General features: G+C 41.3%; 2 protein-coding genes across 2 annotated transcripts; one reads left to right on the forward strand and one right to left on the reverse strand.

Annotated features, from left to right (window-relative positions):
- The first annotated feature begins 989 nt into the window (after positions 1-989).
- On the forward strand, positions 990-12,768 carry LOC129842400 (ninjurin-1-like). The gene is made up of 3 exons (XM_055910946.1): positions 990-1,205; positions 9,199-9,442; positions 10,634-12,768. Exons 1-3 carry the CDS (start codon positions 1,149-1,151, stop codon positions 10,774-10,776), a joined length of 444 nt encoding a protein of 147 aa, XP_055766921.1. The 5' UTR covers positions 990-1,148; the 3' UTR covers positions 10,777-12,768.
- On the reverse strand, positions 11,780-23,161 carry LOC129842389 (caspase recruitment domain-containing protein 19-like). Its single transcript, XM_055910936.1, has 6 exons — positions 23,095-23,161; positions 16,384-16,523; positions 15,804-15,960; positions 15,592-15,657; positions 15,395-15,460; positions 11,780-14,975 (listed from the first exon to the last, which is right to left on the reverse strand). The coding sequence occupies exons 1-6, from the start codon at positions 23,150-23,152 to the stop codon at positions 14,866-14,868; spliced, it is 597 nt and encodes a 198-aa protein (XP_055766911.1). The 5' UTR covers positions 23,153-23,161; the 3' UTR covers positions 11,780-14,865.
- Between the last annotated feature and the right edge of the window lie 26 nt (positions 23,162-23,187).

Below are 23,187 nucleotides of genomic sequence, written 5' to 3' on the forward strand. Positions count from 1 at the left end.
CTTGAAACTTTTCACCTTCTCCACTTCGGTCATGTTCCCTCTGCTGTCTCCTATAGTCCACGATAAGCTTCTTCGTTTTGTTGAAGTTGAGGGAGAGGTCATTTTCCTGGCACCACTCTGCCGGGGCCCTCACCTCCTCCCTGTAAGCTGTCTCGTTGTTGTTGGTAATCAGGCCTATAATTGTTGTGTCATCTGCAAACTTGTTGACTGAGTTGGAGGCTTGCTTGGGCTCTCAGTCATGGGTGAACAGGGAGTAAGGAGAGGGCTGAGCATGCACTCTTGTGGGGCACCTGTGTTGAGGATCAATGTAGTGGAGGTGTTGTTTCTGAAGATGTACGAAATGTGGCACCTTCATTCAGCACTGCAAATTTCATAACTATTCTGACTCATTCTACAACAGTTATGGTGCATTTCTATACAGGATTTACCGCAGTGTTTTACCTAAAAAGGCCTTTCTGTTTCCATTTGGGGGCCGGCACTCCTGTCTCACTTGAAGCCAAAGCCAGGCAGGCCACTTATACTTTTCAGCTGTCATTTACAAAAAACAAATCTCACAGTGAACTTTAACACATTTTCACAAAACAACTGTTCAGTATGAGATTATGCAGAGGTTGTTGTTGATTCTGCTCTTCACAAGTTCTCACTGTCAGTGCTATGAAAACACAATGTCCCTTGTATCCTATACAATAGCGTAGCACTGGTGTTACAGTCGAAAATAAGCATTAGGCTATTCAATTGATGTTGACATGGTGTTTGGGAAGATGTTTTGTCAAAAGCTATACATATCAGGCTTAAGCCAAAGTTAGAAACAGAGTCTTGAAAATGATCAGATCAACGAGAATTTACATAATTTCATAAAAACCCTTCATTGCATATTTTGTGTTGTGAAACTCTGGAATCTCTTGTTTCTCATTCCAAATGAAAGGGGCTCTCCTTATGGATCAGAACACGTCAATTCTGGGTCTACTTTCAGTTCCTGAGCCCCGGTGTGGAGACGCCCCTCGTTGGTAGGCACTCTTCCACATCTGTCTTAATTTCACACAGCGACAGACCTGGCGGACACTGGCAGCGAAACAGCGACACGAACTCCCACAATACTTTTGTTATTTAACCCGCTTTATTTCAAATTCAATAGTTAAGAGGCAAATATGGCGATTGAAAGCATGGAAATGAACGGACATGCCGACAGAGAGCGCGTAGAAGAGGTAAGATTTTTGGGGTGAGATCCCCATTCCACATACCCTCAGTGACAGTCTGTTCGATTACAGCCAAAAGCTGTTTTGTGGGATTTTTTAGTGAGTCTGATCATTTCGTTGCCTGAGTACTTCGGTCTTAAAGACAGTGTAATCTTGTACAGTAACAGCACCTACCTTGTCCACTAGGTGGATAACAATAGAGATTTAAGGGCATGTTTGTCAACGTGGGTAAAGATGCTCCTGGCATAGGGGACAGAGGCTTCTTAGTTTAGATATATGTCTTTACAAAGCAGCCTTTGGTACGCATCCAGCACTGGATCAATAGGCCCAGGAGGAATGGACGTAGATGGAGCCTTAAACACACTGTGGGTGGGGACAGAAGGGTTACAATCTCTAAAGAACAGTTTCAGATGTAATGTACAGAAAGTAGTCGAAACACATTGCAGTTGCGCGTCCTGATATTCAGGCTGATTTGTTCCGCATACTTGTTTTCTTTCTCCAATATAAAATAACATTATTTGCACAAGAGACACTAAGAAATATCAAAATGTTGGAAAAATAGCATTCACACATGGGGGCTGCTTCAATTTATTTAAAAAAAATGGCTTTTCAAATATATTCCATTCTCCTTTCTCTTGTGTATATTATGGCTATATTCCCACGAATATTCCTTAATTTAGTTAAGCTTGTACATGTGTATTTTTCTGTCTTTATAATAACAATATTAATACTATTTACTTTGTAGAGCTCAATGTGAAGCTTGTTGGGGCTTGCTTCTGGGCGCAAAATCATTTGACTGCTGCAGTTTCAGATGATTTATTCCCTTTTATTTAAGTAAATAAGATGATACTGGCCTTTATTATCTAATATTTATTTCTGATATTTTATCTTAATTAAATAGATTTATATTATAGTCACACAGTTTTAAAAAAGAAAGAAATAAACACAGAGGTCCCGCACAGTCATCCTATTTCCCAAGTCAAAAATGATTTTCAATGACCAAAACAACCCCCATAATATTTGTTCACTATTATAAAGCTAAGAATTGAAGATATTGTACCTTTTCTCTCATCTCTAACAATCAGGAAGCCTGAAAGAACAGGCTGAGTAGGGTGGGAGCTATTATTCATGATCTTGCCTTGACTGACAGCTCTTTGAAACACACAAGCCGGGTACAAGAACCTTCAGGGGACCATGACAAAACATCCTGAGAACGTCCTAAAAATGCCCTCTGGGTCGTCCCTGGGACAAACCGGGAACTATACAAAAAAAAACAGGAGACCATGAAACAACGTCCCATGAATGTCCTAAAAACATTATTGTGAACGTCCCCGGGACAAACCTGGAACTAGACAAAACCTTTGTGGGACCATAAAACAAAGTCCTTATCACTTTAGGCAACCATTTTGTGATGCTGTTCACAGGGTTATATCTATAAAAACATTGCATAACATTTGAGATTTTAAGTAGTAGTTTGCAACAAAAAAGTGCTTAACCACACACACTCTCTCGCCCTCATTTACACAGACAGACTGACTGACTCACTGACTGGGGTTGTGGGTGTGTATTGGGGGTCAAATGTGTATTTTGAAAGTCTTGCTAAAGTCAGGTTTCATGCTACGGTTCAGGGATGTGGTTTGGTGTGAAGTCAGCTATGTAACGGCGGTCCTCCTCCTCTTCATCTTTGGAAGAGGAGGAGTATTGAGGGAACCAAGGCGCAGCGTAGTGAAATGACATTTTATTTAACGAAAAAACACGAACTTGAATAAACTAACAAAAGGTGTAGACAAACCTATACGACGAACTCACATAAAACAAGAAGAACGCACGAATAAGACAATTAGACTAAACAAACCGAACAAACCGTAACAGTCCCGTATGGTGCAAACAATTACACAGACACGGAAGACAATCACCCACAACGAACACTGTGACAACGCCTACCTAAATATGACCCTTAATTAGAGGAACGCCAAACACCTGCCTCTAATTAAGAGCCATACCAGGCAACCCAAAACCAACACAGAAACAGAAAACATAGAATGCCCACCCAACCTCACATCCTGACCAACTAACACACATAACAAACTAACATAAATAGGTCAGGAACGTGACAAGCTATTACTGAAGCATGGCACTTGATATGCATGGGGGGGGGGGGGGCGGGGGGGGGGGGGGGGGGAGTGAATATTACAATATTGGATAAAGTTATTACACTATTCATAGATATCTTTTACCCACAACATAATGTAGTAATCTACGCAAAAACATTATTACATTATGCATTCAGCATATGTATTACATTATTGGCAATTTATTACATTATCAGTGGTTTCAGGGTGCTTTAACACTTGGCAACAGTGCATAGCCTGTCCTAAACAAAGCTTGATCACTTTTTAGGCCTATTTCAAAGACCATTGTCTCGCGAACCTTGGGACAATAGGTCAGGGTTTCTACTACAAGGCCTACAGCTAATCAAATAAACTAATTCATTCTAGTCCAAAGCGCACCTGTTGAGGATTAGGCATGAGACCATCATTTTTTAATTTTTAATTTAACCTTTAAGTCAGTTAAGAACAAGTTCTTATTTACAATGACGGCCTACCCCGGGCAAACCTGGACGACGCTGGGCCAATTGTGCGCCACCAGATGGGACTCCCAATCACGGCCGGATGTGATATAGCCTGGATTAGAACCAGGGACTGTAGTGACGCCTCTTGCAGTGTCTTAGACCGCTGCGACACTCGGTAGCCACAACATGCACCCTGCCCTGACGTAGGCTACCGACAGCAGGGGAATTCCTTATTGCATGCAACTTGGACAACACATGATTTTATGTAGCCTAGTGACCAACCTTCAAATAATATGTTGATGTGTTTGAAAACCCAAATGAGGAAAAGTATCACTTTCACTGTTAAACCAAGGAGTTGATCCAACGATGTTGGGTAGCTAGAAGATGGCAATAACGAGATGTATCAATTGTTTATAAAATCAACCAAACTGTGATGCATTATAACTCAGTTCTAACCTAAACACGGTTAGAGGAAGTTATCTATGATAGTCTAACAGCTGAAGAGTGTTCAATGTAAAAAATAAAATGAAAAAAAGGGTTGAATCTACATAACAAAATGAAGGCAACAAATGTACACACTATATTATTGACTAGATGTAATGTCCTGTTTTGGATTTTTTTTTTACTTGAATTGTTTGAATTATCACATTTAAAGAAAGTCCAGGGAATCAATAATGGCCATAAAAATCTATTGGATTTACTGATATGATTAAAATGTAATATTTAATATGAGTTGATGTCACACAAATAATTAGTGAAACAAAAATATGAGTGTTTCATACATTTCATGTTTAACATTGTTTAATGTATTTGGTGATTTTCACATTTAACCCACTTTGTTGGGCACAGTGACTGATTTTCCACTGGTGTGTCTTACAGTTTAATCAGAGGTTATCCAGGGAACATGTGTTTGTGAACAGATACTAAGGGGGAAACCACCTAAGTTTTCAGTCACTGCGTAAACTCCTGTTATACAACACCAAGAGGTCATAACCATGTCAAAGGGGAGGAGGAAAGCAGTAGAATTCCCCAAGTCCCCACTGGTTTAGGAGTAGTGGCTGCTGCCGTCCGGTAAACGATGTCACCATAGTCAAGAACTGTCAGGAAAGTTGACTGCACAATCCGTTTCGTTCTGTTCATGGAAGCAAGATCTAATAAAATTTTAAAAAGCCAACTTTAAATCAGAGTTTTTTCACTAGCTCATGTTTTTGAAATGTTACATCTTTATCAATCCAAAACACTGAGATATAAGAGAGGCATCCAATGAGTGAATATGCAGCCCACCTGAGAAATGTTCCTGTGAATTAGAGTGCAACATACTAAGTATATTTTAAATCAACCAGGGCTTTCCATAATGCAACAAATTCCGATTACAGCTCCAACATTGCACCGACTGTTGACCAGGCTATGGCATACATAACCGTTTTGTCTGCATACAGATGAATATTGCACGATTTAATACATAGACTAATATTATTTATATGAATAGTAAAGAGAACAGGTCCCAATACCCCTTTTTATAATATTGAGGAAACTAGACTTGTCACCATCAGAAAGCACACAGTGTCCTGTCTGTCAGATAGCTTTTAAAACCCATTTGCAAGACATTGTCCAGGCCTATTTCAGAGACAGTCCAGAAATAAGGAAGCACAATATTGTTTATGACCTAGGCAATTTCACACCTCATCTAAAACATAGTGGCTGAAACAGTGCTATGAGCAACATGAAGGAGGTGTCCAGTCTGAGACCGCTCTGCTCTGTGAGCAAAGTGACATCATGGACTGGTACTCTGGAAATTATTGACATTTGGGCCATGATGACTCGGTTACTCAGAAAAGTCCTGACTGAACTCCCTTGAAAACCTTGCGATCGTCACGCTTTGTTTAGTTTTTTTACCCATCAGTGTTGATCTTAAACCTGTGGCTTAGACTCATTGTCGAGTCTAATTGTTCAGTTAAAAGCAACATGAAAAGAGCCCACATGTGAAGCTCACAGTCAAACAACAACAGTTGTTCATTGGATGTACTACCGGTGTATGAACAAGGGCAGAGAAGAAAAAAGATATAGAAGAGCTGAAAGGAACTCCCATCTCTACATGAGTAACAACACTGACTAGTCAGCAGTGTCTGTTCAGACCTACAATGATCTAACTGTTACTCAACAATCCCGCAGAAGAAGGGTGTCTGCCATCACAGGGGATTACGTGGCATGTACTGTATCTCAGCGCGTTACAACACTCTGGACATCAGCGGTAGAGGCGAGTCCCTCCTCAGCCCGAGAGAGAGGGAATGGAACAGTGGGACAATATGAGTCATAAGTGGCACTCACCAGACCAAACGGACAACAAAGAAGGAAGACGAGGGGAGGTAATGGACTATGAGAAACGGAATTTGAGGAAGTTCACCCATTTCAGTAGGCCTATTTCTAGAACGTCGCCATGAACACAGCAGTATGTGAGACTAGCTCTCGTGATCGGAAGGGCATGCAGAAAAATGGACAACAAAATCGAGTGAGGAAAATGGCACACAAAACAGGGCCGTAGAAAGGGAACGATAGAGGGAATGGAATAAACAAAAGAAAAAAAGACGAGTGCAGGAATTTGAGGGTTATAAGGCAGTGAGGGAAAGCAGGCTGCTTCTAAGAGATAACTAACTTTCCAGTCATCGCTAGCCTTGGTCACAAGGAGACTTTTTCCCTCTGTGGGCTTTGTGTGTTTTCAGAGGTGGCAAGAGGCATGTGGATGTGGGCTTCTCTGTTTTACACTGTCAAATTGGGCACAAAGCACTCCTGGTTGGCTGTTGGACTGCCAGACTGTACTTCAACCCCCCCCTAAAAAAACTCTGTCCTTTAACCCACACAAAAACCTGGTTAATGTTTGGGTTATAGGCCCACTTTTCCAATGAAGTAACGATGTAATTACATCACCGTACAGTCATGCCCTCTCTATGCCTTTCTGAATTAGTGGAGAAAGTAAAGCAGCGTAAAGCCGTGTAACCTGGCTCAAAGCTGGAGCGGACATTCTGAACCACTTGAAATACTTGCAAACTTTCTGAAAGCTGAGACAGGACAAGATATATAGACACCGTCATGTGCTTGACCACTGAGGCAGACAGCATGACATCAGTTATGCTGTAATGGATTCCTGGGGTTTACTCTGTAAATATGAGTCATAAGTGGCACTCATTAGACCGGCCTTACTTCTCTCCTCACTGCTGTACTACACAGTGTTATTACCATAGCATAGTAGCACATACTTTAGAAGTGTTCCTCAGTCCTCCTCATTTGATAACATTGCTATATTCTGACATTAGTCATTATCATGCTATTGATTATAGGACAATTACAGTTCCTTCATACAATTAACAATTACAACGAATGGACTGTTACTGTAAATTATTCACTACTGCTCTACAATACACTCAAGCAGTACATATTCAGTACACACACACACACAACTTGCTTTCTACATTCATATTATCCAACTTCCTCTTGGTTGACAGCTACAGTAGCTACACCCTGGTTGGAAGGAAATTGCAGAGGAGTCATGGCACTAGACCTCTTGCCCTTCTAGCAGTTATCTGTGCACAGTGAACCGTAACAATGGCCATTTCCCACAAATGAACAGCAGTCCCTGTAGAAATCCCCAGAATTCCCCTCCCGCTAAACATTTTTTCACTTGGTCATTATAGGGTATTGTGTGTACATGGGTGAGAAACATGTGCATGGTCACACTTCCTGTTAAAAGTCCCACAACACTTTCATTTCCCACAAACCACAGCAGAGTAACTGCAGAAATCACTAGAATTCCCCCATATTTCCCCATCAAAACAAATGTAATTTGTCACATGCTTCGTAAACAACAGGTGTAGACTAACAGTGAAATGCTTACTTACTAGTCCTTTTCCAACAATGCAGAGTTAAGGATAACAATTTCCCACAATTAAATACACAGTGAATAAAGAATACCAATAAGAGTAAAAAGAACATGGCTATATACAGGAAGTACCAGGTAATAACATGGTTATATACAGAGAGTACCAGGTAATAACATGGTTATATACAGGGAGTACCAGGTAATAACATGGTTATATACAGGGAGTACCAGGTAATAACATGGCTATATGCAGCGAGTACCAGGTAATAACATGGCTATATACAGGGAGTACCAGGTAATAACATGGCTATATACAGGGAGTACCAGGTAATAACATGGTTATATACAGGGAGTACCAGGTAATAACATGGCTATATGCAGCGAGTACCAGGCAATAACATGGCTATATACAGGGAGTACCAGGTAATAACATGGCTATGTACAGGGAGTACCAGGTAATAACATGGCTATGTACAGGGAGTACCAGGTAATACCATGGCTATGTACAGGGAGTACCAGGTAATACCATGGCTATATACAGGGAGTACAAGGTAATAGCATGGCTATATACATGTAGTGCCAGGTAAAAGCATGGCTATGTACAGGGAGTACCAGGTAATACCATGGTTATATACAGGGAGTACCAGGTAATAACATGGCTATATACAGGGAGTACCAGGTAATAACATGGCTATGTACAGGGAGTACCAGGTAATAACATGGCTATGTACAGGGAGTACCAGGTAATAACATGGCTATATACAGGGAGTACCAGGTAATAACATGGCTATGTACAGGGAGTACCAGGTAATACCATGGCTATGTACAGGGAGTACCAGGTAATACCATGGCTATATACAGGGAGTACAAGGTAATAGCATGGCTATATACATGGAGTGCCAGGTAAAAGCATGGCTATGTACAGGGAGTACCAGGTAATACCATGGTTATATACAGGGAGTACCAGGTAATAACATGGCTATATACAGGGAGTACCAGGTAATAACATGGCTATGTACAGGGAGTACCAGGTAATAACATGGCTATGTACAGGGAGTACCAGGTAATAACATGGCTATATACAGGGAGTACCAGGTAATAACATGGCTATGTACAGGGAGTACCAGGTAATACCATGGCTATGTACAGGGAGTACCAGGTAATACCATGGCTATATACAGGGAGTACAAGGTAATAGCATGGCTATATACATGGAGTGCCAGGTAAAAGCATGGCTATGTACAGGGAGTACCAGGTAATACCATGGTTATATACAGGGAGTACCAGGTAATAACATGGCTATATACATGTTAAATCAGTTAAATGCGGACATCAGCATGTGTTCATATAATCTAGCGTTCTACTAAATCCTAACAGTGATGTGCCAGTGTTAAATCTCTGTATATCTATGTTGTACTGACGTCAGGTCTCGTGTTTAGGTTCCCGGGGCTTGGTCTGCTGTCGCTATCTATAGTGCACTGATGTTAGCCTCTGTGTTCAGGTGTGTTATCAGTCTCTATCTATGTTGTACTGACGTTAAGTCTCTCTGTGTCCAGGAGCCGCGTCAAGGCCCCTGGAATCGGAGGCAGGCAGGCCAGCCTATAAACATGAACCGGTATGCTAATAAGAAGAGCGCAGCAGAGAGCATGCTGGACGTGGCGTTACTCATGGCCAACGCCTCCCAGCTGAAGGCCGTCCTGGAGCAGGGTCCAGACTTCACCTTCTACACCCCCCTCATCGCCTTCATCTCCATATCCCTCCTCCTACAGATCACCGTGGGCATCCTGCTCATCTTCATTGGTGGGTCTCAGTTCTGTTCAACTTTATTTATCCCCTCAGAGGCTATTAAGAAAGTCGTAGTCACTCCCGTCTGGCTCAAACCAGCAAAGTCCTCTTCCTCATGCTGACCGCAACCCAATAAGATCTCCTTTCTCCTGAAGAGTGAAGTCATTTAATACTTTCCACAAATCTAAAAGCATTGGATTGGCAGAGGCATGGGCTAAAAGGAGTTTCCACCATTTCTCTTGTTCCAGTCATTTCATTTCAAATCAGTTAAGGGAAACACACACTTCGGGAGGAAGGAGGGATAATTGGGACGTAGCCACAGATTGATGAGGCATGGGGCCAAGATTCTTTCCTGACCATGTGACCTGAGCTCCAAGCTCTTGGAGCTCCTCAGCTCCATGAACAGATACATTCCCAACATGTTTCTGACCCTACTTTATGTTTGAATGGCTCTCTCAGCAAAATGTTACTATCTGTGTACCTGGCTATACTGTCCGTATCTTCCCCTCCCAGGGGCTCCCATTGTGTGGGTGGGAGAGTTAAAGAACGGGACCATTGGAGACAGTGTTTGTTTATCCATTGTATTTCTCCTGTCAGTTGGTTCAAATTAGGAATATTCAGTTTAATGTCCTCGGGCAGAATTACTAACGTTACAGGTGGTGTGCCTCTATTGAGTCAGCATGTTAAAAATGCTTAACTGGGCTTCAACTCCCACAACAAAATATTGGCATTCCTTTCTAGTAAGGCATATAATTCACGTCCTAAATTAGAGCACAGTAACCGGAAGGTTGTTGGATCGAATCCCGAGCTGACAAGGTAAAAATCTGTCGGTCTGCCCAAGCAAGGCATTTAACCCACTGCTCCCCGAAGACGTGGATGTCGATTAAGGCAGCCCCCTCCACCTCTCTGATTCAGAGTATCCCCCTTTTCCCTTTCCTTCCTACAGGAAGGCAGGGTCAGAAATGACCGGACAGGTGAATACCACCATGTGGTGGAGACCTTGAGTTCACTTGTCCAATATTGTCTACTCAGTGACTACGTCAAGGGGAACAGGAAGAATGCACTTAAGGAATTCAAACAGGGCCCCAGTCTTAGAAACAATTTTTGACATAGCTCCCTCTGTTGGTTGCTTTCTATGAACTGAGGACTTGCTTGGAGCCACTAAGCTAATCCGCAACATGTTTGTGTTCTTCTCTTGTTCTGCAGTGAAGTGGAACCTGAACGACGAGAGCACCCACTTCAAGCTGAACATTATGGAGAACATCGCCACAGCCCTCATCTTCATCATCGTTGTAGTCAACATCTTTATTACGGCCTTTGGTGTCCAAAAGCCCAATCAAAACTCTTAACCTCCCTCACTCCTTACCCTCTGGTCATCAATTATTATAGTTCTAAAGGCATTATACTGGTGTTATATGCACAATACACACATAATATGCCAACGTGTACCCTTGGTTATAACCCTCAAACAAGTGTTTGGTAATCAGTGTCAAATTGTCAGGTTACATGAGTTTAATAAATATATGTATTGTACATAGACTTACAGTTAGCATACACATAGGTTCATCTTAAAGTAAATGTTTTATACCGGAATGCCATAGCTGCACTAACCAAATCACTGCTACTTTAGAAGCAAAAGAGGTTCACGGATCCAGTATTCCATCAGATTCTCCGTGACACCAAAGACAGTAGATCGATTCATTATACAGGATTCCCACTGGCCTTTCACACACACGGCCAGTCACAATCTCAGTCAGGTTGACCCTACTTTCATGCCGATCCTGCCACACTTCATATTTTGCTATTACTTGTGTGAACAATACATTGTTCAAATGACCAATAGTGTTAATGTATTGCCTTTACAGATATGTACATATCAGGGTTATTTTATATATATATATACACACACACACACACACACACACACACACACACACTGCTCAGTGGCGATTTTGAGCATGTAAGTCTTGGTGGGGCAAACTCCATTTTTTGTTTTTAGATGCAGCCACACAACACTAAACAATACATTAATTGCATTATAACGGTGACAAACGGTGCCTACAAACTGTTGGGACAGCTTTATGTTGGCCCTAACAGCAGAGCTTTCTTTTCAGCACAATGGAGTGAATCCTTACCATCGCTACACCTGGCTATCAGCGGAGCCTCATCCGGCAGCGTAACAGTTCCTTCAGCCTCACTTGCTTCCTTTTTAAAACCATAGTTGACACGGCTGACTTGCTTAAACAAGCACCTTCAAAATGGACACCGACAGAAATTCAGACCGATGTTCATTCAGCAAGATGTTGAGGCCTTACCTTTACTCTTCTTGAAGTCACCACACAGAGACAGAGAGCCTATCATTTGAAGTATTTTATTAGGCCTATGTGGTCTAAAAGGGAAAAACGATACAATCACGAGGATCCACTTTTATAGACAATATACCGACGCATAGACAGCGCAACGCGCAAACAAAACAACCCTCGCAATATCAAATGGAGTCACATGGGTCTTTTACTGAACTTTTTGTTGCAAACACATATTTGAATGGGAAGAGAGAGACTGTCACTGGCAAACATGGCAAACAAATAGCCGAATCCACTCATTTGAAGGGGTGTCCACATACACTGAAGTATCTCATATCTTAGAGCTGCTGTCATGGTAACTTTGTTCTAGAAATACTCAAGCTGTACAGTCCCAGCTGCTGTGTTTTTTAGCCCATCGATTTTGTTGTAATGTTTGAGTCACTCAGCTATCACATGAACACACACAAGATATGGCAAAATGTGTAGAATGCAGGAAATTAGCTTTTAAATGCCCCTCAAAAATATCACCCTCCATGGTCGCCATTTTAAAGCAAATTTCCTGCATTCCACACATTTCCCATATATTCTGTGTGTTCATGTTGAGTTGATTTTATTTTTACAGGGACAGTGCACATTAATCAACATTTCAGTAAAAGTGACGGTTTTAGCTCGCCGGCTAATTTTCAACCACAGTCTGTGGGCAGGTTAGCTGAGTGTATAGAATTGCAGGAAATATGCTTTGAACCTGCTAAATGTTCTCTCCGCCAACAAGAGGGGTGTGAAGAGTTTGTGAACCACTGATCTAGCGTTGCAAAATGTTGGTAATTAGGGGATTTTTACCCCAAATTCTCATGTTAAGTTACTTGAATTTTACAACCGGACATTCAGACTTTGCATGCTGCCTTATATGTAATCTCAGATCTATGCAATTTACAGTATGTACCATCACAATTTACGTGTAAAAAAATATATATGATCATATTTCATGCCTTGTTTGTGCCTAAGCTTTGCCAATATACATGTTTTTTAATGATTGAAGGCCTTTTCTCTTTTTTGAAATGAAGGACCAAATCATATTTTAGCCCCACTTTTAATGCACTTTGTTTGATGCACTGAATGCAGTAGAAAACTGTACGATTTTGAAATGAAGTTTGTAAATGAAAAGTAACAATTTGTCCAGATATTGTTTTGTATTGTCCACGCATAGAAAGGCTTGAAAACAATAAATAGTGAAAAGTCATACAATTATATAAATCATAATGATGGCACTTGTGAGACTGAGGCCGTTAAGAGAATGTGGGGAGAATCCTAACTTCCACTAAAACCACTTAGCTGTGCATTGATGTCCATTTGACTTGAATGGGAGTTAGGATTTTCTCCTCACAGAGTAGATGGAGCTGTGACACAACAGTCTCATATGTCTACACATTGAATATATATCAGGTAGGCTACATGTGTATCTAATATTATAATTTCCCCTACTATAAAACAGTATAACCGTTATAATCTACTTCCCCCATGAACAACATTTCCCGTACCAAACAAAGCACAGATTAAGGCAAGTTAGCGAACAAAGGCTTCACACTGTGTTAGAGAAAACTTTGAAAACGCTTAACAACATTAGAGAAAAGTGAGAGAGAAACTGAAATGTAGTACTTTGCATTGGCTTTTCAGTGGGCATAATAACAAAATGAACACTTTCAAAAACAGTAACTAAGTACCATTGTCACTCAAAAGGAGTGTAATCAACCGCTATAATGTGATAGTTCTAGTGAACAAATGACAATTTCTCTGATATGGTTAGGTCACACATTAATTGAACCAGTGCCGGGCTATCTAGCTACAAGCATAGGGTACCTGGATTGATCTAATTGATAGGCATTATGTGGTAGACATTTAATCCAAGACAAAAACACCGGACGAACAACTTGCTCTACCAACTGAGCTACAACATGTGGCACTTGCAACGCCAGGGTTGTGGGTTTGATTCCCACAGGGGACCTGTATGAAATGTATACATACTGGTCCCCTGTGGGAATCAGGCACTTGCAACGCCAGGGTTGTGGGTTTGATTCCCACAGGGGACCTGTATGAAATGTATACATACTGGTCCCCTGTGGGAATCAGGCACTTGCAACGCCAGGGTTGTGGGTTTGATTCCCACAGGGGACCTGTATGAAATGTATACATACTGGTCCCCTGTGGGAATCAGGCACTTTCAACGCCAGGGTTGTGGGTTTGATTCCCACAGGGGACCTGTATGAAATGTATACATACTGGTCCCCTGTGGGAATCAGGCACTTTCAACGCCAGGGTTGTGGGTTTGATTCCCACAGGGGACCAGTATGAAATGTATATACTCACTACTGTAAGGCACTCTGAACAAGAGTGTCTGCTAAAAATATATTATATATTACATTAATGTTTTCCATTTATAGATCCTCCCTGATAACAGAGATGATATTACAAATCAAATTGGAATAAAACGTAGTGCTTGGTTGGTTTCCTTCAGTAAGCTAAGTAAACAAATAAACATCCTATTTGATAAATACCCTCCTTAGCCGTTTGATGTTTCCTAACGTCAATCTCCCGAGTATACTGCAAATAGTACAGCACATTCAGTAGGAAAGGTTTATTTAAAGTGAGTCTGGTTTATTGGTTTCTGTACACGGTGTCCAAACCACACCAAAAGACCAACAACGGAAGGAGACTGGCTCTTGACAAGATGCTGTTCAGTAACAGAGCTTTAGTGTGATAATAGTCCCTTTCACCAGAGAAGACGCATGTCTAATATCTAACCATTGTGAAGACAATGAAAGTTCAGAAGAAAACCAGTTGCTGTATGACAAATTGTCCAAAAAAACCCTCAAGATTCCTAAAGCCAAAAGACTGCTATATACAGTATGTACAAAGTTATAAACCCCTGGCTTTTCACACCACTGAGACAAACTGAACTGAGCCAAACCAAGCTGTAATCAACTGGCCCAGTTACTCATCGACCATAGTTGCTGTAACCAGCACAGTTTGGTTCAGGTTGGCATGGTAATGTGAAAAGGGTATTTGTGTAGTGTGTTATTGGATGTCCGGAAACACCTTTGGAGTGCTTGTTTTGCTGTGGTAGTGGAGACACACAGACTACTTCCTGATGGGGTCTTCAGCGTACCATATGAGAACCTCTCTGGCTCGTCGGCCCAGTCCAAGAGCAGCCATGCCAAGAGCCCTGCTTCCCCCTGTTACTTTGGCCTCTGTGGGACAACACATGGACGGTTTACACTTTGTTTTATTCCCTAACAACTAAGCATGATAACACTGACAACTTCAGTTTAATGGAAACAGAATAGGTGTACATGATTTGGTCATTGCGTTACGGAATAGCTTGCCCAGTCAAGTAAGAGGGGCAGACACCATGGAGGTTTTTGTGTGTCTTTTATTCATCCCGTTCACCGCTTCTTGTTTGGTATACTTCAAAGTGCGTTGCGATTTTAAATACCCTTTAAATCAAGTTTGATGTGGAGTTTGATTTGTGGCACAACATGAAGATGCAATGTTAAGCTTAGCTTGGTTTCAAAATAATCAGGAGTACAGAAAAGCCATACGACATACTGACTTCTGTTCTTTTCTGTGGGGAAATAAAGAAAACATGAAAGGGACGTATTGTACTCACCGCCATAGTAATACAGTAGAGCCATCCCCACCGCAACGCCGAAACAACTCAGGAAGAACAGAGGACCTAGAGAGAGAGGAGAGAGAACAGGAGACTGTTTGTTAGAAAGAAAGGTATGTACCGTAAAAGGCATGTGTGTCTACAGTACGTGTGTTTGTTTGTGTGACAGAGATTCAGCGTTCTGTGTGTATGCTTACCTCGGTCGTTCAGCACATATCTCGGCTGGGTGGGTGAGGCTGTAACCGTGAACGGGTCTACAGAACCTGGGAAAGGGATTACAAAATGTCCATGATTTTGACGAATAGATTTATGCAGGTTTTTAGATGCAAATATGCCATCGGTAGTGTGCAAAAAATCTCAGCTCTCCAGAGACTGACTGTCGGGGGGGGGGGGGGGGGGGGGGGCTAACCTCTGAGGCGGAGGCGTGTTGGTAGGCTGAAGTACACCTCTTCCACATGCAGGTGAAGCGCCCGGTAGAACTCCCGGCAGGCCTCTTCACCTTTCCCCTGCAGGTGAGCCAGGAGCTCAGCCAGTCGGACGCAGGTGGGCACATCAAGGTCCCTAAACTGGATCATCATGTCATATTTAGAATTCCAGATGTGTGTGTAGAATACCTCTCTCTCTCTCTCTGAATCTAAGTGATTACCTTCGGGAATCCAGAAACAAATGTCCTGTACACGCTAGCCTGTTACTCAATTTGAACATTTTTGTTACAGTCGGCCACGAGGGGCTACTAATTGACTAACTTCACGTTCTGGAACTAAATTCACGTTCAAGTGGTCTGTTCAACAGAGTCTGGAAATGGAACCGATGCTTAGATCGAGGTAAAATACTGTGTATGTAACAAAGTGCTGCTTGAAACCACAGACGTCTGAACAAGCAGTCATTCGCTACATTTCAGTAGGACATCTCTTAGAGCAAAGAGCTCTACGTGTGGAAGTTACAAATTACCTTGGGTCAAACTCATTTGTCCAGAGGAAGTTACTCACTTTGGTGGCCTCCTTGTCTGTGAGGATCTGTGGGTAGATCCTGTTGAGCTGCAGGATGAGCTTATCCACTAGTTCTGTGTCCAGTCGACGGTCTGTCCTGAGGAACCGACTGTCCTCCAATAGCTGGTCATGGAAGCTGTCTGACAGTCACGCGGGAACGAATCACAACATGAGAATTATAATAATTAAAATGGGAATTGATTAAATCAAATCAAATGTATTTATATAGCCTTCTTACATCAGCTGATATCTCAAAGTGCTGTACAGAAACCCAGCCTAAAACCCCAAACAGCAAGCAATGCAGGTGTAGAAGCACGGTGGCTCGGAAAAGCACCGAACACAGTTCATATTAGGTCCAGGAAGGATTCACTTGCTGATAATGAGGATATGGGATATATCAACAAACAAATGAGGGAAGCGAAATCTAAAAAAATATGCATTTTTTTTTTGCAGAGGCATTTACAGCAGAATTGGAAAGTTTTTCAAGAATAGGTAAGCTATGCCAGGAGGTCGACCTCAACATTGCTCGTCAGGGACGTGGACCGTCCTAAAATAGCCAAGTGCATGTAGTAACTCTCTAGGGTGAAATACATAAGCATGATGCCTCACTGGCACCACCTACAGATTGCTACAAATTAATTCAACAAATTGTCCGAGGAGGCTTGTCGACGATAAGGTGCCAGTGTAGCTACAGTTATGCGAGATTTGTGATAACTATGTTGCAGGTGGTTTCTACAAAAACCACAGAAAACAGAAAGATATTCATTAAATCCTTGCCATCTTAACTGCCACACATCTAGCATTTCCCAGCATCTTTGCAGGAACTGGTCGGTTCTATGCGACGCAGCCACTTGTAGAAGTACACAACAGCGCGTCACACTGCGACAAAAACAAAAATCTACACACATGCAAGAGACATTTCTCACTCGATACAAAACATGGATTTTTATTAACATCTTTCTGAATTTTCTCTTGTTTTTGTAGAACCACTGGCAACTTGACAGACATATATGGCAGCGTTTTGCATAAGCTAAGCTGTAGGGTAAATCCATTTGAATTCAATCACTTTTTGAAAGCACCCCTTTTGATTTGAACACCTGTTGACAGGTGTATAAAAAATGCCACCTTTCCAACAAGTCAGTTTGTCAAACTTCTGACCTGCTAGAGCTGACCCAGTCAACTGTAAGTGCTGTTATTGTGATGTGAAACGTCTAGGAGCAACAACGGTTCAGCCGCGAAGTGGTAGGCCACACAAGCTCACAGAATGGGACCGCCAAGAACTGAAGCATATAGCGCGTAAAAATCACCTGTCCTCGGTTGCAACACTCACTACCGAGTTCCAAACTGCCTCTGGAAGCAACATCATCACAGTAACTGTTGGTCGTGAGCTTCATGAAATGGGTTTCCATGGCCGAGCAGCCGCACACAAGCCTAAGATCACCATGCGCAATGCCAAGCATTGGCTGAAGTGGTATAAAGCTCGCCGCCATTGCACTCTGGAGCAGTGGAAGCAGTTCGATGGACAAATTGGGGTTTGGTGGATGCCAGAAGAACGCTACCTGCATTAATGCATAGTGCCACCTATAAAGTTCGGTGGAGGAGGAATAATGGTCTGGGGCTGTTTTCATGGTTCGTTCTAGGCCCCTTAGTTCCAGTGAAGGGAAATCTTAATGCTGCAGCATACATTCTAGAAAATTCTGTGCTTCCAACTTTCCTGTTTCAGCATGTCAATGCCCCCTGTGCACAAAGTGAGGTTCCTACAGAAATGGTTTGTTGAGATCGGTATGGAACAACTTGACTGGCTTGCACAGAGCCCTGATCTCAACCCCGTCGGACACCTTTGGGATGAATTGGAATGCCAACTGCGAGCCAGGCCCCAACATCTGTGCCCGACCTCACTAATGCTCGTGGCTGAATAGAAGCACGTCTCCGCACCAGTGTTCCAACGTTTAGTGGAAAGCCTTCCTGGAAGAGTGGAGGCTGTTATAGCATCAAAGGGGGACCAACTCCATATTAATGCACATGATTTTGGAATGAGATGTTCGACGAGCATGTGTCCACATACTTTTGTCCATGTAGTGTATTTGCCCATTGTAGAAATACTCGGAAAGTGACTTTTTGGAACTGAATGCCAAATCATTCAAGAGATAGAGGTGTTCAAAGTTTACACATTTTGGATACCCCACCATACCATGAGACATTGGAAAATATGAATGGTTGAGATTGATATTATTTAAAAGCTTAAAAACAAGCTTGTCAAACTATTTAATCATTTCTGGAGATGTTTTTATGTATATAATAATGACGTTTGTTTTTTTCCTTTGTCAATTATCTAAAAATGCGTAAAGTCCTATTTTTTCATGTATGCATATGTTGTAGCTTAGTCCCTAGTTTATGTAATCTAAAAGTTATTGTGTTGTGCTCGCCATCCGTTGAGACAGAACATGCTCTTGAATATAGCGTGGGTGTCATGTTTTGGCTGATAAATGTACTAAAATAAAAATGTCTACCAAAAAGATAGTTGGAGGTCCACACACAAGAGAATATTGACTTAAATGGGAATATCTGTTTTAAATTATACTGTCAATCCTCCATAGGAAACCTTTTGAAATCATAAAAATATATATAATAGAATGGACATAACCATTTAAGTTGAGATGCGATGCTGGGTGGGCCAGCAGTCATCTTTGTGGTATCATTAATTAGATACAATTTCAATTCAATTTAAATGTCAATGGTGTGTGTACCAGCTAAATTGCAGTGGTCTGAAGGGATAGGGTCTGAATCAATTTCTATTCAAGAGCACGTTGTCTCAACCGATGACAGGCACAACACAGAAACCTCAGATGATTTTAAATAGGGTCTAAGCTACAACATATGCGCATATTTAAATCGGAGTTTACACGTTTTTAGATAATTGACGTACAAGATTTAAGACAATTTTTATTAAAAAAAATGTTTTTCAAAAATCAATAAAATAGTTTGACATAATTTCAAAGGTTACAAACAATGCTATCAAACTCAAACGTTTATATTTTCCAGTGATGAAGACATGGATGTCTCATGTATGGTGGGATAGGCATATGCAAAATGTGTCAACTTTGAGCACATTTATCTTTTGGCATTGATGTCCAAAAAGTCCCTTTCTGACCACTTCTTCCATGGGCAAACACATGTATGGAAAGTTTTGTAAAACAAAATGCTGTCAAAAAGTGATTGAATTACAATGGATTTAGGAGCAGATCCCAATTTACTTGGCTTTGGGGATGTTTTTTTGGGGGGGGGACTCTTTTACATTCACTCTTTTGCAGGTGTCACTATATAATTTATTCCACCCTACACACATTTCCTCGTCCGCTTGCATGCACCTCTCCTATATCAAGGTGTTTTGGTACTTCCCTTGCGCACTACGATTTTCCATGTGCTAACTTTTACTATACCACGGGTCAGTATAGTCTACCAGTCTAACGGCCTGTCGTGCCCTTAATCAACCGTCCATAGTGACAACAGTGGTAGGTGGATCGTTTGTCCAGATCAGTAATAGGCTAACTAGCAAGTATACCACACATAAAAACATCCAAAGCTGCATACATTTTAAATATGAATCGACAAGAACAAATAGGAATAGCTGATAGGCAGCGGAGCGGCAAGGCTCATGAAAGAACAGTGAAGACATGAGACACAGATCAAAAATCTCCACTATTGATCTTGTTTCGGGACAATATAATGATGCTACCTATACTAGCCTACAACAGCACAATGCAAGGAATAATTGCGTCATTGTTTTCAAGTGAGTACAACATTCTAGCCTACAGTGAAAATGTCATTTGAATAATGGCGCAAAAGCCCTGTGATTTGAATGTTTCCTTCGATTTGAATCAGTTGTGGGTCTACTCTCAGCAGTTTATAAGGTCTAGAAAGGCACAGTAAAAAGCTTAACACACGCTCTGCATCTTCTCCAATTTAAACGTATATTCCTCCCGCACCTAGAACCTTCAATATAGCCAAAATAGTTCTAATCTAACTTTTTTTTTAAAGCATTACCTTTTATCTGTGGCATAAACACAACCAGTCAAAATGTTGTAATATTATTAGGCTACTTCAAAAGTCTCATGTAGGCGTGCCCACGTCCGTCCAAATGGAATTCCAGCAGCCTCAAAATGGCCTGACATTAAACAGGTTTCCAACCTTTTTATGCGAGTAAAGTGTCTAATTAAAAATGGCACTGCATTATGGCAAAGCATGCAGTTTATTAGGAAACGAAATCAATTGTGATGCACTTCACAGGGTAGTGAACGTCCACACAGTGATGAGGTTGATGCTCCTTTCAATAAATATCAAAGGGTCTTATTCTGGTGACATGATGATCAATGCTTGGCTGCCATTTGACAAATAATCTCGCACTTTTGTCCATAATAATCTCATCACCGCACGTGCCAATACCAGTGGCCACATTCTTTATAACCACGCAACATTTTGTGACAAAACCATCAGTACACCTGGAGTTGAAAATTCGATGGAATCTCATTTAACTTGTATTTTTTTACTCGGTACATGGGAATTTAACCCTAAAAAAAATGTATTTTTATGTCCACTACATAATTACGTACAGACTTTTACCTGCAACAAGCCAATTTGATGGAAACACAACTACTGGTTGTGCGGTTATCCAATACATAGCCAAAGATAAAGGCTACCCACACTACGCACAACAGAAAACCATAAGGTGACCTCCGAAAGCCAGATGGACATAAATTAGACGTGCATTCAGTAGTTATAATACTGTATATGCAGCAGCAAATAAGTCCCGACTCTATTGTGCAATCCCGGTGACATTTAAAATTATTTGTGTATATGTTTGTTTTTTTACTGACAAATAAAAAAATCTATCAATCAATCCAAACTGTGCAAAGGCAATTCGATTAATGGAAAGATACATCTGTTAGAATACACCAAAAAGTGTAATAACATTCAGAGATTGTCAAGCCAAGCCTTCGATACTGGGTATGCTTACAAGGTAGGGAGGGATGTATTTTCTGTTTTGTCGAGATTGAGAGTCTATTTATTGTGGTGTTAAAAACGCAAACCATGTCAGTATGTTTTGCTTATTGGTTGTGTGGTGCATTGGCGCAGAAACCCTTTGGTGGAAAATTCGTTATAATTATAAGGCATCAAAATGTTGAAAGTTTGATTTCCTCCTAGCTGATCATTGCAAGCGGCTCTGATCGTGAAGTAATGAAACAGGCGGGGAGCGCGAGCTCCTCTGTGGTTGCGGTAGTAAAAAAAAAAACATTTTGGATTCCAATACAAGTATCCTATTAGAATCCAATAGACAATCCTACTCGATTTTGGAACCTATACTATAGGATACAGTGCATTCGGATAGAATTCAGACCTCTCGACTTTTTCCACATTTTGTTACGTTACAGCCTTATTCAAAAAGGTATACTTTTTTTTTCTTTCTTCAATCTAAACACAACATATCTCACAAACTGTATAGCTACAGTAGGCAGGTTTCCATTGACCCAGGTTTATTCGACAAAAGCAATGTTGCAAGAAAAATGTGTCATGGAAACGGCAGATGAGATTTTCTAAAGATCGACGACATTTTTAATCGTTTTTCTTTTGTCGAACTTTCTTTATTGCGAAAAATGATGGAAATGTGCTTTTTCGAATAAATGATTATTGCCGAATCATTTAAGGTAGTCTGCTACTTGCAACATAGTATTTTTCAACCATAAAATGTATGTGTCTTTGCAGGACAAGGATTGTCCTGACTTCCAAGAATGCCGGAATTGCTTTCCCCTTGCTTTTCTGCTTGACTGGCAGGTTTCACCGTGTCCAATTATTTCAGATCTATAGGAGTGCAAGTTTCACCATGACATAAACCTCGGTGATACGTTGGCACATGAGAATTATTGGTATATGGAAAATATTAGCAAATTATTGCATTCTATACATGGTGGTTTTCGCTGTCTCCCGAGACATGAAATAGATAGATGGGAGGGCATATAGGCTGTCGCCAATTTATTAATTCACAATTTCCCTAAATGGGTAAACACTTCAAACACTACATTTTAATTCGACACCAGGTTTTAGCGAAATATTATAAACGGTATGTGTGACGTCATGACGTCCAGATGTTTTATCGACACGATATAGTTAAATGGCAACGCACTCTAGCTGGCAACTGTCTAAATGTCGACAACAAAACAAATCACTGGACAAGTTAACGGAAACAGACTACCGAAAAAGATAATTGTGTCAGTAGCTATACAATTGTCTCTTCAGACAATTTGTTGAATTCAGCCCAGTCTGCCTGCGTAATTGCTAGTAAAGTATCTGGGCAAAACTTCTCTCGCTGTCAGTGGCATTGGCTTACAGTATTTGGGATGTGTTACAATGTGGCAACGGGTAGTAGAATACAGCAACTGGTGATGTCGTGTTACATTAGGTCAAAGGCGGGCACGAGGTGTAGCCTACATCGGAAACTATGTTGCTTGAAATAGACGTAGCTGTCGGGAGCACTACACTTTGCAAAAGGTTAGGCTATCAAGCGCTGTTAGCACGACAGAAAACTATCGAAAAGACATACGGGGTTCTTAATTGTTCAAGCGCAGCGACAATATGTGGGTATGTGTAAATGACAAAACACACATACCCATGGCAAAACAAACAAGAAATACAGTGTTTAAGAAGTCGCCTACAAACCTCCCATTGTGTGGAGTCCCTTCTTTCCTTTGAGTGGCCCCTCCCTCCTCGAGACCATTACCGACAGCACTGCAGGGAGTGGCTATAACTTTC

This window comes from Salvelinus fontinalis, chromosome 3 (assembly GCF_029448725.1).
Source record: "Salvelinus fontinalis isolate EN_2023a chromosome 3, ASM2944872v1, whole genome shotgun sequence".
Taxonomy (NCBI): Eukaryota; Metazoa; Chordata; class Actinopteri; order Salmoniformes; family Salmonidae; genus Salvelinus; species Salvelinus fontinalis.